General features: G+C 30.8%; 2 protein-coding genes across 3 annotated transcripts; one reads left to right on the top strand and one right to left on the bottom strand.

Moving 5' to 3' along the window:
- The first annotated feature begins 551 nt into the window (after positions 1-551).
- Positions 552-1,186, top strand: LOC108839851 (uncharacterized). The gene has a single exon (XM_018612629.2). The coding sequence runs from the start codon at positions 625-627 to the stop codon at positions 1,048-1,050; it is 426 nt and encodes a 141-aa protein (XP_018468131.1). The 5' UTR covers positions 552-624; the 3' UTR covers positions 1,051-1,186.
- Positions 1,187-7,522: 6,336 nt separating this feature from the next.
- LOC108823659 (homeobox protein knotted-1-like 4) lies at positions 7,523-10,356 on the bottom strand. Of its 2 annotated transcripts, none has more exons than XM_018596925.2 (6): positions 9,637-10,356; positions 9,010-9,130; positions 8,645-8,829; positions 8,415-8,546; positions 8,119-8,255; positions 7,523-7,857 (listed from the first exon to the last, which is right to left on the bottom strand). In XM_018596925.2, exons 1-6 carry the CDS (start codon positions 10,207-10,209, stop codon positions 7,854-7,856), a joined length of 1,152 nt encoding a protein of 383 aa, XP_018452427.1. In that variant the 5' UTR covers positions 10,210-10,356; the 3' UTR covers positions 7,523-7,853. The 2 variants fall into 2 exon arrangements, with proteins under 2 accessions (XP_018452427.1, XP_018452419.1); XM_018596917.2 differs by having other exon boundaries at positions 7,523-7,865; positions 9,637-10,355.
- Between the last annotated feature and the right edge of the window lie 6,502 nt (positions 10,357-16,858).

The raw sequence follows: 16,858 nt of genomic DNA, 5'->3' as shown, positions 1-16,858 counted from the left end.
CTCAAAACAACAAGCAGTTCTTTTTAACGACGAAAAAGGATACTATGTCTAGCTGCGCATGTCGGCTGGCTAGTTGAATATTTAATGGACCTTTATATAGGCCCAACAAAACTACATTGATTATATAGCTGTTTTACTTTTTAACAACTTTTTCTAATAAGAAAATCTAATAATAACTAAACGTCAGTGCAACTGTGATATTAAAAAAGAATTGAATTGTTTGAAATTAGAATATTTCCGTAAGCAATGTTTTTGTAAGTGTACAAGTATATATTAGATACATTTTTGATGTTTTCCTCCCAATAAGATAAGATGTGATTCTATCAAAATGGATAAGTAAAAAAAAAAGCAACAAACTCTCACCATGAAGGAAGGTTGATAATACAAGTAGCATTAAAAATTGCATATGATCTCACCAAAACAAAAAATTTAGAAAACGCGGACCGGGCCCAAGCCCACGCTCCACCCACGGAACTATCTTTTTTCTTTTTTTTTAACAACCCACGGAACTATCTTTTAAATCCTTATCCTATTTATTCTCTCCCACTCGTTCTTTTTTTTCTCCTTCCTTATAACAAAAAACATCTCTCTCTCTCTCTCTTATAAATTTTCAAAATCGACGAAATGTACAATGAATGCATCTCTCCGTCTTCCGCTAGATCAACGAGAGGAACGAGCCACAGAATGAGGTCTCCGATCTGCTGTTTAGGAGCCAACGCGGTGGTTGAGCCTGAAGGTCAGAGAACGCCTAAATCTCCTTACGAGTGGCTTAAATCAACGGCGCAGGAGCTCGAGATCAGAGACCGGTGCCGCCGCGTCAAGACGCGCATCAAGGTCACGTGCCGCAACAGCAATTGCGTTTACCATCAAAGACACCACAGCCAGGGATCTCCTGGAGATTTCAGCTACGATGCGTTGAGCTACGCGCTCAATTTCGAGGACGACGTACGGGCGGACGAGGACGGTTCTTATCCTGATTTCACGGCGAGGTTGCCTGCGTCTCCGGTGGCGAAATCTAGATCGGCGACGGTTGATCTGATCTCGTTCTGACCGTTAATAATAATATTTTCGTTTGTTTGACGGCGATTAAATGTTCTCCGTTTTGTGTAACAATATATGACGTCATTATTATAAAATGTAAATGCTCTCGCATATTTGATTGATTGATTACCAGTAATAAGATTGATTGATGTGTGCAAAACAAAAAAAAAACATTTTATATATATATATATATCTCTGATTTTTAAATGTAAATGACATTCTACTCACTACTAAAATTCTAACCGATCTCACTTTGATTTGTGGCATTGTTCTTGAAATGTGAGAATTTTTTTTTTGTGGGTGATCTAACTGGATGGCTAATCAAACATGCATAATTGGAGTTGATATTAGCCGGTCATATATTTGTAGATTGGACAAAAGATGTTCGGATTTTTGTTGATTCATCAAGCAAGAAATGGAGCTGCCAATGATGAGTGAGGAAAATTCTTGAGCTGAGGATCATATAATCAAAAAGTGAGTCAAGTGAAGATTCTGAACGATATGCATTTGACAAGTTACGTATCAAATTAGCAAAAGATATAATCCAAACAAATAAATATTACTATGATAGTTGGTGAGAGATTCTAAAACGTTAAAAGATTAGTATAACAGAACAAAGTGAACAAGTTATATTTGTGTCGATCGGCATAAGAAGAGATAAATTTATGTATTAATGAGTGAGACCGTCGTCGTTACATGCAAGAGCGAGAGTGCAAGACAGTGGGGTACACTTGAGTTGCTTGGTTGTAAATAATCTATTTTGTATTCTTATCAAACGTTTAATATTCATGTAAACTAATACCCTATATATTATTTTATGAGCACTAAAAGAAAATAACCTTAACTTGATGTGTTATTTACATAATGATATTTCCTATGTGGCATTCTCACCTTCACTCCCACTTTTATTTTGAGAAAACAGCTTAACTTACTAGAATTCTTACATATTGTGCCATTGATATATTCCAACTTATTTGTGTTATTGACCTACTAATTACTCATACGAAATTGTAAGAATTGTATTATTCCTCTGAATTAATTGACGAATTGATGGCCTCTGATTTCTTCATGTTTTCAAAATTGTTATAGGTTTCATTTACTGCCAAATCCTATGTACATTCTATATTTAACTGTGCATTAAACATTCAATTTATACACACTTTATAACAATTATATTTAAACATGTATGATTATTTTATACCAGATGAAGATAGTAAAAGTTTGAATTTCAAGTAACTTATATAGTAAATTTGCGCACGAAAATAGTTGATCATTGGAATGCAAGTACTACTTCCTTATGGTATCAAAAATATTATATAGTAAACTTTGTAGTTCATGTGTCCCACGAACATCCATATAGTTTTATATAGTCTTATATAATTATATATATTTGATCACGTATGAAATGCACGTACTATTTCCTTATAGTATCGAAAAGAATTCTTTGTTATATAGATACAGATAAACATCTTTTATAAATTTGGATGAACGTATGCATCGTATGTGTTTATATAGTTATAGTTATATAACTATTTTTATTATAAAAATTTCGTGCAATCGGACATTTTCACAGGTGATAATTATTGAAACAATATATTCAATGTTTTATATAGTTATAATTATATAACTATTTTTATTATAAAAATAGACTAATGCAACCAGACATTTTTACATGTGTTTATAATTTATGATATTTTTTTCACATGTGTTTATAATGTTATGATAAATTAATTTAATTTAGATCGTATTAGAGAATATATTTATGACATATTCATCAAACGTAAAATATGTATTTTTCGCTAAATTAACCGGGTATCTACGTCAAATCGAGTCCTTAGATAATTAGTGGTTGGTTATAAATGAAATTTTGAACCAGTTTCTAAAATTGATCTAACCCCAGCTACGTCAAATTGATTGTATATTAATCAAAATTAAATTCCAAAATTTTCAAATTACAGTCCACCGTAAATAAATATCGATATAATTACGATTTTAAAAATAGAAAGTTAATTGATATGACAAAATCGAACGCTTACACTGATACAACAATTAGGTTTGTATAAAAGGATAATCTGATTTTTTTTAAACAAATTTGTAAATTTGCCACACAGTTATGAAAATCAATTGGCGTCGAAATTATGTCATCAGTTTTCTTTACCTTATTTGAGATGTTTTTATTAAATATATTTTGGTGTTAAGGCAAGTTCTAATTTTAAATTGGAGGGCAAGTATAATATGTAATTATTGAAAATTTCCTATAATCAGGGTGATTTGATTTTATCACATTAACTCTAAAGATTACGTCAACTATAATCATATGTATATATATATCTTGCCCTTCGAACTCATCTCCTAATCACTGTCTTGTTCTTTTTTAAACTATCAAAAACCATTCTTTTAAGCAGTACTATATGGTAGGCTTCAACTTTGTTGCTAATTTGAAACTCTTTAAAACGATGTGGAGAGTGACAGGTGAGCATCATTCGATTGTGGAAGCAAGTACACGGCTGCTGGTGGCCTAACCATTGAAATGGTTCTTATTGATTCTAATGTAAGTTTATGATTTTTTTTGACATATCATCTAATGTTTTGTGTTACTATGTGAGTCAATATTAACAATTGTTCAAAATTTTGTTTTTTCATTTTTTTTTATTTACAGGGAGATAAGATTCATGACATGTATTGAAGTATAGTTCATGTGAGATAATATTAAATTTTGATGTCAGGTATATAGTAATAAATTTATTTTTAAGTATTTGCTTATTTTAAAAAAAATATTTGAATATAATATATGTTTGATTACACTTAACCAATTATACTATAAAAAATAAAAATTATATAATCATGCACACTTTCAATCAATATTTTCGATTATCTAATATAGTCAAAGCAATATTCTCTTTTAATCCATCATTCCGCGTATGGCGTGGATTATCACCTAGTATACTACTCCCTCCGTTTCGAATTATATGTCGTTTTAGAGTAAAATTTTTGTTTCAAAATAAATGTCGTTTTATGATTTCAATGCAAAATTTATTAATTTTTTATTCTAAGCTATTTTTATATTGGTTGAAATCTGGTTAGGTGTATTGGTAATGATGTTTTTATCTATTAAATATACAAAATTAAATGTTTTATTAATCTGTGTGTCGAAGTCTAGAACGACAAATAAAATGAAACGGAGGAAGTAGTATTAAACACACTACAGACAAAAAAAATTGGTACTTTTTCGAAAACAAGAAACCTGGTTACATAATTAGAAGAAACTATATTTACATTTCGACGATTATATAAATTAGTGTTTGGTAAGCTGTCTGTCACGGACGGGCATAACCATCTAAAGCCGGTTTAAGATAATGGAGGCAAATTATCATATTATCTAGTGTTTAAAACTAACTTTAAATATAAAACAACAAAACATTAAACAAGTGGAGAGAGACTGAGGATATGAGTGGGAAACGAAGTAAAGTGGGGATGGGAGAAAAAAAGAGATAGGTACCAAAACCGTTTTTTGACATGTATTGATGTTCGGGATGTTATGTTATGTACATACTAGTTAAGAGCATCTTCAACCCCACTCCATAGTTTACTCCAAAATTAAGAAATATAGGTGGAAATGAAGTGAAAAATAGAGTGATCACCAAAAAATAAAAGCATTATTCTATAAATGGAGTAATGCTTTTATTTTTTGTTCATTATTCATTTTCCACTCAATTTCCAACTCTATTTTTCAGTTTTAGAATAAAATATAGAGTGGGGTTGGAGATGCCCTAAGCCATTTAAGTTTTCCCTAGCAAATGATTTCTATTGCTAAACTTGATCTCCCATTGAAGTCTCGAGTTTTTTTTGTCAATCACCTCACTGAATTTGTTACTAAATAAACTAAATATATGCATAAAGTTCAATTTGTTTCGTCAATTTCTGATCGTCTTGTGACAAGAGAGACAAACTGTATCGTGCGTGTCTCCAATAACGAATATATATCAATGTCAAAGTTATATTATATATTCAATTTGATTAAGAGGTCGTGAACTCAACTTGCAAACGTGCCCTACAAAAATAAATTCGACATTACAAAATATAAATATGGGAAAGTATTTATATGATGTCAATCTTTATTCTGTATTATTTAGATATCAAACTGAACAACATCCGAACGTCCTCGATTATCTTATCAAATTTGTTTTTGTGTAAAATATCTTATCAGAAAGTTCAGCATACGTACATTGGCTAACACATAAGAGAAAGAAGCGCATGATGAGAGTAGATAGAGAGAATGTTGTGAACTTTCTTGTCGTCCTCTCTGATTTTTTCTTTATCCTCTACTTACTACCCACTAGCACTTTTTATATTATCTCAATCACTATATTTTTTTTGTTTCTTTTTTTTTTTGCGTCACTTTTTTTTCACAAATTAAAATTATATTAAAACCCATAGACAATAACTGAGCAAAAGCCCTACAAACATCCGAGAAAAAGGCCAAAAGACAGCCCACCACCCAAAACAAAAACCAACAATAGTCCAAACACAACAGGCCCGCTAGATACTGAACTGGACTCAAGCCCAAAGAAAAAACCCTAAACTCAAAGCGGCGCCTCCCAAACGGCCGCCACACACCTCCGCCACTTCACCGGATCCCACCGGATCCTGAAACGTCATCGACCATAGGTTCGCCGGATCACACCGGAATCATGACCTCCACACCGATTACGCCGCAAACGTCTTTAACTCCTGTGGTTTGTTTATCGGAGAGCATCGATCGCAAGTGCGAGATCTCGTCCGCCACCTTCCGTTCACACACAGAGAGAAACTTTGCAAGCCGCTACACCATCTTCCACCGGAGAGCTTCACTCATCCATCGACAAGAACTCAACCTCAGAACCCTAACCGTCAAAACAAGAACTGATCTAACAAACCAAACCCTAATACAAACTAGGGAACCAAAAGCCGAAGAGGTAAGGCTAGAAGACCTTCACCCCTCGGTGTCAGAGCCGGCGACTATGGAGCTGTAAAAACTTCCACCTTCCCGGAAACCTAAACGGCGGAGCAGAGTTGAGGAAGCCTCCACTCCCCGTAAGCATAATCGGCGATACCGAAGCTATAAGAGCCTCCACATCCCGGAGCAAAAGCATGAAACCACAAGCAGACTGTCACCGCGAACCACCGTCCTTCGTCCTCACCGCGAATCCAGAGAGAGATGAGTTGTCTCCGTTGAAAGCTCTCCACGAACGGAACTCTTCCCGGAACAAAACCCTAGCTAGATTCACTAGTATATCGGGGAAAGACCATAGATCCAAACACTCATAAGGAAAACTGGATTAAACCGACAAGAAAAGAGCTACCAGCGCCGGCATGCGCACGAACGCGCCACCGACGTCGGAGCTACCGACATTCTCTCTTTTTATATTCTCTCTCCTTTTATTTCTTCTCCTTTTTTGCGTCACTTTCAGATAGGAATCTTTCCTTCTTATTTATCTATAAGTACAAAAGAGAAGAAGATGCCATTGTTTTGTCACTGTTACATAACATATAACAAACACAGCTGTCTTTTACAATTGCCCCAGCTAGCCAAATAAACGTCCCTCTCAGATTAATGTCATATAAGTATAAGACAAAGACCAATCACAAACCCCTACAACACAAAAGTGCCTCGTCGTGTATTTTTGTATCTGAAAATCGTATTAGATTTTTATTTATATACCATTTTGATTTTGTTATGATTTGAAATGATCGATTTACACTCGTAATTTATCGAATTGCCTAGATGCAGAAAACTACTTATGAAACGTCATGTGTTTTACACACGTGAACAAGTATTTTTGTAAACCATGCGTTATGCACTTATGTGTAGTCCGGTGGCGATATAAGTCGAGCGACAACTAGGCCCGAACAGGGCCAGCCTAGCATGGGGGCGGTCAGTGTCCCAGGACCCATTCCAATTTTTTTTTACTTTTATTAACATATATTGTACTAAATTTAAATTTATATAGTATTATAAAATGTGAGTACAAAAATTCAATTAAAAACTCAAATAAAAACATGTATACTAGTTAATTTATGTAAAAATATTTTAAAATATTTAAAATTAGTCATATATAGGTTTTAAAGTTTTTTTGCAATATAGGGTCTAAATTATTATTTTTTGCCTTAGGATCTTTAATAGTGTTGAGCCAGTCCTGGACCTGAAATGGACATTAAAGAAACCCAAGAGGCTTGAAATAATCCCGGAGAAAATATATAGGCGCCTAAAATGGAACTACTTCATAAAATGTAGTTTATAAAACTAATTTCGACAACCGGAGAAAGTCTCTCTTTCCTTCGTTTGCCGGCGAACTTTGCAGCTCCAATGTGTCATAACTTGTAAACGGCACGGAGGTTGGTTATCTCATATTTTTGTATAAGGGTTAACAAATCATGCATAAGAAGTGGTTCCACAATATATGTGTATATAGCACGGCGAATAATCAATTTGCACAATTGCTAAAGGAGAAATATCCTTGATATATATTCACAAGATATGATGATGGTGGAGATGGAGATGGAGTGAAGGTCCTATCATAAATTCCACCCCTAAACTCATATTACAAATCATGCTTCTGATTCTTCGTCTTTTGGGTTTTGTTTGTTTCCTAATAATTACGATTATATATAAAGTCACATAAACCATGCAATGTTGTCACACACAAAAAAAAAATACGTTCTACGTTGATTTTGTGGATTTTGTCTTTTTATATCCAACATTCTATATATCAAGCTATTCGATCTCTCCATGCGCGGCTACAAACTGACTTCAACGCTCTCTTCCGCTATTTTCACCTGCATTGCTTCATGAAAAAAACTCTCCAAAATTCAATAATAAAATATTTTTTTGAATATGTAACTAAATATTAATCTAAGTATCTAACCATACCAAACAAGCTATAAACTTCATCACAGTAACTTAGATGTTTATTTTTAAGTAACTTAGATGTTTAAGCTGTAAACTTTGTCACACGAGCATAATTCGTCCAATTGTATATTTGTTCAACAAGCCAACCCTATCTTGGATAGCTCTTCCTAGAGTTTTGTTGGTAGTACCTTCTGCGTTTGTTCTTTGGGATGGTAGAAGAAGATGGATTGCTATGCCAATTCCTCTTTCTTTGATTGATGAACCAATTGTTTATTTGTTTGAGCTGCAACCCCGTCTCCTGCACCAACCTCACCTTATCTTCCTCCTGCCAAATTGTTATCACATTTAAAACTTAGGAGGTTAAGAAGGCAAATGAAGAAGTGGAGAAAGTGATTCTGTCTAAGCTATATGGAACAGAACAAGAGACCCTTGAGGCGTCAGGCGTGGTCATGAGTGGTTGAAGAAGTAGAAAGAGAGAACTCACAGTAGGGTAAGGCCACTTAGAGTGAGACTGCCACCAAGCTTTGAGAACAGAGGTGGTGTCTCCTGGTAATTTCCCAGCTCTTCTCTTTCTCAATATCTCCTCTCTTATGTCTACAATTTTCTCCTTGTAGCCCTTTTAAAAAGGAATGGTTGTACATCATTAGATCACCAGAACGCTAGCATATGCATGTAGGACTAAATAACGGGGATAGTATATATCATTTGTTATACCTGCTTGAGTTCATGTTTGAGTTCTTGTCTAACTCGTTCCATTAAGGATCTCTCGCTCTCAGTGGGGACCAGCGGACCAAACCCTAATCCATCTAAGCTTCCTTCATATGTATGAACATCACTCTCTACTTGCTCATCTTCGTCTTCAGACATTGTTGCTCCTGTGCCTTCACCAGGAGACACTCCTATCTCACCCAACAAACAAGCGTTAATCCTTAAGAAATCCGTGCTACATTAAACTGTTTTGATTCTTTGTCGATGCTACAATCCAATACAAGTGTTATCATAATAGCTAAATGACAAGTGTTAATATAATAGCTAATGACAGTATAATGTTAATTTTTAGCTAAATGGTCAAAACTAACCTGTTAAGCTTTGAAGAGACTGCTCAATCTCCCAACAGGCCATAACAGCTTCCATTGCATGGACGCGAACATGCTGCTGCAGTTGTTCTTTAAAAGAGCACAGCAATAGTACATAGTGCGTCTGCACAAAAGCATGGAAATATTTTTCAGACAACAGATAGATTAATAATTGATATACACATAAAATGACAAACTAGTATGTAGCTTTTGTCAGATGACTATACCCGTAATTAATTCAAACCAATGGATTGTTCTACCAAAATCTATCTCAAAAATAAAACCTCCTGCTGTCAAATTTCAACTGTACAAAACTAAAATCCAAATCTTAAACTGACTAATTGTCCAATCAGACCACTGATCATGTGTGTCGATCGGTACAAAGTACAAATCCACGAAATATATTTTCATTTCCTTCTCTAAATTATTTAAAAAAATCTGAAATTATAAGATTTTTTTTTTAATTTATCAGAAAGTGAAACTATTAACTAAAATACAAAATTGAATCATTGATTTTTTCGAAATTTGAAGAGAACAAACCAAATTTATGAGAAATTGCTAGGGGATAATATAATGGAAAATAAAATAAAATTTTGAAATTTGGTGAGAAGGAAGAAGAAGGTAAGTTACCATGAAGTGGTCAAGCTCCTTTTCATCACCGGAGATGAGTCCTTGAGCAGCAGCGTCTACAGTCGAGTACTTAGCCACGACGTTCTGCGACTGAGCTAGCTGTGCATCGATCCGCGGAAGCTGATCCACCGGCGTGGCAATCCTGAGGCAAGCCACGTGTGCCGACAAAAGCTGCTCGTATAGTGGATGAGAGAGTATTTCCGCCTTGTGCCTCGCATTCTGCCATCTCTCCGCCTCCTTCCTCTCGCCGATCACTGCCTCCTCTCCGCCGGTAGTAACGTCTTCTATGACGTCACCTGAACCGACGTTATTGTTGTTAGCTCCCCCGCCGCGTTGGAGGAAAGAAGAGGATCGAGAGAGCCACTGGTTAGCTGCGGCGGAGGAAGGAGAGTCGGAGCTTGCTGCTGCGGCGGAGGCGGCAGTGTGCAGGTTTAAGAAATTGTTATCGGAGCGGAGGAGCCAATTAGGAGGTGCGGATTCGTGGAAATGGTGTTCTTGCTGCTGCGGATGAGGAGGAGGAGGCTGGTGTTGTTGGTCGATGAAGTGATTGAAATGATTGGTATGGAACGCCATTGTTTTCTTTCTTTTTTTTACTCGTATTCAGGTTTGTCAATAATGAAAAAAAAAATATAGGGTTTGGTGTTTGGGTATGTATGTGATTGAATGTTTCAGTTTTATGTGCATAGAGCGTTTAAATGGAGGTGGACGGAAAGGCGATTTATTCTTGTATATATTCTTTTATAAACTTATTATGTATATATCCTTTTACCAAACTTTTGTTGAATGAGATTTTTTAAAAATAAAATGGGATTAGGTATAATTAGTAACATTACTATGACAACAAAAAGTTTACTATCGTTTTATGAAAAAGATGGTAGAGAATTGACATCGAAAGCATGATAAGATATTGATACGAAGTTCGAATGACGGTAAGAAGAAAAGTATTACACCATCTTTTCCTCATCCCTTTCAATACATTTTCCCGCGTGTATAATTTTTTATTTGTCACTAATCATATGGTATATTTCTATTTTCGAAGAATTATTTTGGTTTTTTTCTGTTTCTTTCTCTCTATATTGCTTTGCTTTTACGTTTAGTACAAACTAGGTAGTGATCCGCGTCCTGCGCGGAATGAGATAATTATAAAAATATTCAAATTACAAAGTTGTGATTACGTATATTATTATTTAATTTAAGATTATGTTTATTATAATTTGCTATATATGTTTAAATTACATACTTGTGATCATGTATACTATAATTTAGTTTAACATTATATTACATTTTACAGATTGGAATTTTTTTTAATATTTTGACAATTTGAGTTGAAAACATATTTTTTCTAATCAGTGTAGTAGCAAGATAACTTATTTAGGCCTAATATTAAATGACTGAAAGCTTATCTCATTTTTATTAAGTCTTAAAAACAAACAAAACTCATTTGTCTTAACTTTAAAAAATTGATGAAAAGTAAGTGAAAGGGGATTCGGTTTTGGTGAAACCGTGGAATATTTTATGATGAAATTTTTTATTAATAATGTTACAATGTTTTTGTTAATTTGTAATATTTTTATCTATTTAAAAAAAAATTGCACTTAAATCAGCGTTTTTAAACTTGACTTAGATCTGCAGACGAACGGTACACCCGGTGATCCGATATATAATAGCGGAAATGTAATCCAATCCAATCTGATTTAAATTGTAATTTTTAAAATTTAAAATTTTAATTTTAATGTTTGCATTGGATATTTAAATATTAACTAATTTTAATCTTATTGTATTTTTATTATATGTCGTAACTCTAACTTGTTACAAAAAATACTTAATTATCTTTTTATCTGTTATATGAAATGAAAAAAAAATTAAAACTTTACTATATTTTTAAAACATGATTTTTCTATTTTTTAATATTGATATATATTATTATATATTAAAAATAACTAAAAATAGCCTATTAATGTATGAGTGAGTTTTTAAAACATTGATTAAAACATATTTGTATTTATATTTTCTTGTAATATACATTTATATTAATTTCACCTAAATGATATGTGATTTTATATACTAATTGGAGATAGGTATTAAAATTATTAGGATATTTTCATAGATATTAATATATGTATATACACTTTTAGAAATTTAGAAATATTATAGTGTATAATATTTTAAAAATATTCTATCTAAAATAAAGTTGGGTCCAAAATTTTGCTTATATTTTATTAGTATTGATATTGTAATAATGATATTTATTTTTTGAAATGGTTATGGATTAGCTAATTAGTTGTTAACAATTATTTGGTACCATTTAAAACTTGTTATTCATCGATGTTTATATGAATAATTATAGATATTCCAGTTTCTATATTTGCTACCAGTAGATTATTGTATTTACCATATAATGCTAGAATATATTGAGATTTGTAATCAGTGATATTTGTAACAAATATAAACCGATTTTGTTAGTTCTTATAATCAATGAGATTTTTACCATTATATTCTGTAGTTTAATAGTATTCAGTGAATATATTGATTTAACGCCGAGACATACACCCATAGAAACATTACTTTTTTTGACAAAAAACATTACTTTGTTGACCTTAAGTTTTGTATAGCTTATTTTTTTTAGAAGTGTTTGGTATAGTTAGATTCTATACTTTATAATCAAAACTATAAACCGATATAATTAAAAGTCTAAACCAATATAAAACTTAAATATATCATAATCAAAAGTATAAACATAAAATATATCAAAATCAAAAGTTTCGTTAAAGTTAGCAATTCGAAACTCTTGGATGATAGAAAGATTATTTTTTGTACCAAGTAATTTATTCTTTGAAGAGATAACTATTATAAGGGTTCGAAATAATGTTTGTATATATTTTAGAGAAAAAATAAAAAATGTTTTAAAGAAAACAATATGAACTTGACTATTCGTTTGTATTATAGTGAGTGCACTAACGTTTATTTATATAATGAACGTTCACGTCATGAGTGTACGAATGTATAGTTTCTATGATAGTATCAATAAATGATATAAGTGATGGGATGTCCAATGGCATATTCATGTAAATAGTCTAGTAATAAAAGGGTTGTTAGAATAAGGATGTGAGAATGCCTAATATGCTGACACCTAAGCATAATGGCAATTTTGTTATTAACTTACACAATTAAGGTTTGTTTTTAAAAATGGTTTAATATATAAGGGATGATGATACATCTAATTTACATTTTCTTATTAAAGAAAATTAACTGTTTTCCAAGACATGTTAGACAAACGAGCTTTTTCATCTAAACCTTCATTTGTCATTTGTCAACACAAATTAAAATCATAATGGAAATGTAATTTGAACCCCTAGTTCTTCAACTTCCAAAAAGACTCACTAAACCAACATGAATTGGTTAAATTCATTTCACCACCATGAATAGCTCTTGAGCTTTGTTTCGGTTTTGTTAAATAGAAACGTATCTGAGGTTGAACCCTCAGCTACATTTACTGAGTTTACATAAATGAAATACATCCATATCTTTAGTACTCTCTCCTTCCAAAAACATACATGTTCGAAAAAAATATTTCTAAAAAATACATTTTATATTTTCTATGCATATTTATCATCTAATAATGAATGTTTAAAATTTTGGAAAATAATGATTGTACCAAATTCTAATTGGTTTAGAATTATAGAAAATAAAAAATTACAAAATATGTATTTATAGTTGAAATTTAATATGCTTTATTAGTAAGTGCCAAAACTCTAAATATTATTTTGGGAGTACAGGTGTTGCAGAGTAGCCAAATTATAGTCTGCAAATATTTTGGTGCGAAGTAAATTGATTTGAGTGTGTCAAAGATCATGAGTAGTTGTAATGGGAGAAAAAAAAAAGAAAAAAAAAAGAAGAAAGAGTAATTGAAAGCAAGGAGGGAGGGGACCGTTAAAGACGTTATTAATCTCCACCAAAAATATCGGTAGACACGTGTCGAGATAGTACATACCGCTAACTTGGTCCCAAAGAATGGCATGCGATCAGGTAAGAGAATCCAACCAATTAAATTTTACATTATTGTCTGTAAGAAGACCAATTAGTAGAAAACAATTTATTGTAAAATTTTAAAGTAATTTTAAAATTTATTTAACAACCGGGCTTAAGCATTTATAATTACTTACTCGTACATCCATTACTAACTAAAAAACTATAACGATAAATTATTTAAGTTTTACAAATTATTATATATATTTTCATTAGGAAAATTTTATGTATAATTTTGTATTAAAAGTTATTTGTGCATGCATTATATTCATTATTAATAAATAAAATTTTAAAGCCATTCCATATTTTCTTTTCAATTATATAAAATAAAAAATTACTTTATTAATATTATTTATATGTTTTCTGTCTTTTTAATTTTCAAATTTTTTTATCAAAAGATGTTTTTTCAGATAAAAACATGTTATATATAGGAATTATCTTTTAACTTTAAAATATATTTTTAGATTTTGGATAAATCTTATTATTCTTAATTTTAATCATTTATCTAATGAAAAAAGTTTAAATTAGTTTTATCTAATAAAAATTAAAATTATTTTTTTATTTTGTATTTATTTTAATCATTTATCTAATAAAATGTAATTAGTTCTATCTAATAAAAATAAAAATTAGTTTTTATTCTGTATCTAATTTATATATTTTATTGTTATAAAATATATTAATATTTTTACTTTTAACGTGAGAGTTTCATTGCAGAAAAACACTTCGCAAATAATAGTATATATAAGTATTTTAATTTATTAAATCCTATACCAAAATAGTATAAATAAACGCATATTCAAAGTTAAGAGAAGTAGGGACCAATTTCTGAATTTTTTGACCTAAGCTAATAGTTGCTGTCTAATCGTCAGTACGACAAATTTTGGTATGAATTCATGACTTCAGCCAACATTATACATCAAAATAAAATAATATATATATATATATATATATATATATATATATCATGACTTCAGCCAACATTATACATCAAAAAATAAAATAAATATTTTGACCAAAAAAAGTAAAATAAATATATTCAAAAGTGTCATATATATATATACACACATTGAAAACATAAACAATGGTGAGATTAAAAGGCTTAGACGAACTTCAATTATACATACATGTAAAAATAATAATTCAAAGAATAAGTCTCTTCACAATGAAGCTAAACAAAAGAAACGAAAAGATAACTGATCTTCTTGATCTTTGTATGTTCTAGGCAAAGTAAACGATAAGATAACTTGGATTAGACGTAATATCTATATATACAGCCATTCCTCTGCCTACCTTGTTCAAGATATTTCAAATTCCACCCAGTCACATCTATATTATCGAAGTTTATGTCACTTGCTTATACCAATTACTCGGTTTTAATCCTCCCTTTATGTAATCATAATAGAAAATTCAAATATCTTTCTGTAATTTATTTTGTTTGTGTGGAGATCTATTAACCGCTAAAGGAATTGGCATTAATGTGAAACTAATAAATTATTTTATTTATCATGTTTTTATTAGGTTTTAGTAAAAAAATTGATTTATTATTTATTTTTAGCTAAATCACTAATTTATTAATTTTAAAATACCCTTAATAAAATCTTATAAATATTAAAAACGAATTTAATTTTAATAATATTAAATTATATGTTATATTAAAATTTATTTAATTTTCCTTATTTTTCATATTTTTTTAGGTTTTCGACTTTTAACTAGGTTATTGATTTATTATTAGTTTCTAACTGATTCGCTAATTTTTTAATTTAAAAAATACCTGCAATGAATTTTATATATAATTTAAAACAAATTTTATTTTAACATATAAAATTATATGTTATATGCTATATTAAATAATTGATTACCAAAAAATATTATCGAATTATCAAAAAAATATTATATATATATATATATATATATATATATATATATATATATATATTGTGTGCCTATCTAAAATAATATTTTATTATAAAAAGTTTAAAAAATTAAGATACAAAACAATTTATAATTAAATATTAGTCAACCAAAAAAATATAAATATATTTTCTAAACTATCTCTATGATATGAGTGTTTTAAAAAAACTTAACACGATAATAAGTATATATTTTGATAAAAAATGTTTGACATTTATAAATATTTTGATGTTTGATTTAACTATTTAAAAACATAAATAATAGTTTATAATGTTGGTTTTAGATTAATAAGACATAAATAATAAGTATTTATAAAAAAATTATGTCCGCATGTGCGGACAAAACACCTAGTTTTACATATTTCTAAAATAAAACACTATTACCAATACACCTAACCATATATCAATCAATAGAAAAATAGAATAAAGAATATTGTCAATAAATTTTGCATTGAAAATTGGAAACGATATTTATTTTAAAACAAAAAAATTCCTCTACAACAGCAAATAATTCGAAATGGATGGAGTAGTTTAAAAAGCAACACACAACCCAATGATGAGTGATATTAAAAGTTGGTAGCCATCTGACCGCTTCCAATATTTGGCATTACTATTGTCTAGTAGATAGATTTTTGTAAGCTTTTCTCTTGCGTGTGTTGCACGTGAGAAGGCGATGAACAAGAGTAAAACTACAACAAACTAGTACTCCCCAAACAGCGAGGCGAGTGATGGTTGTTCATAAGAAGTATTTACATGTCGTGTAAACATAATAAGGTCTCTAAGTTTCGTCTGGAATCAGCTAACACATGACTGGACAAAGGGAGTCACATTAACGATCAAAGTCGTCCATCTCATAACCACTCCTGTCCCCACAAGAAGTGTCCTACGTCTCACGGCTCGACTAGTTAGTATAGTAAGTAATTACTCTTCTTTGGAGTATATATAACCTTTTTAATTTCTTAAAATTTTCTAAATTGGAACTTAAGAGATTAAATGATAAGAAGCAAATATTGCAGTACTGGAGGGAAATCAATCTATCTGAATCAGGTAATTGAGATAGTAATAGGAAGCATTAATGGAGTTTTTTTTGTTCAGAATGTTGATCATACTCACAACAAACGCTACTAATAAAGTCTTATTGACTATACGTGGGTAACATTTATTCATTGCACAAGCATACGTCGATCACGATAACGATCATTGTTACGTATGATCATAACTAAATGAACCGCAGGCCCAAACCTCCATGATATAAAGAAGAAATCTAAATGATCATGTCAAATAAT

This window comes from Raphanus sativus, chromosome 2 (assembly GCF_000801105.2).
Source record: "Raphanus sativus cultivar WK10039 chromosome 2, ASM80110v3, whole genome shotgun sequence".
Lineage (NCBI taxonomy): Eukaryota > Viridiplantae > Streptophyta > Magnoliopsida > Brassicales > Brassicaceae > Raphanus > Raphanus sativus.
Note: the sequence above shows the minus strand (reverse complement) of the source record. Positions and strands in the feature narration are given on the sequence as shown.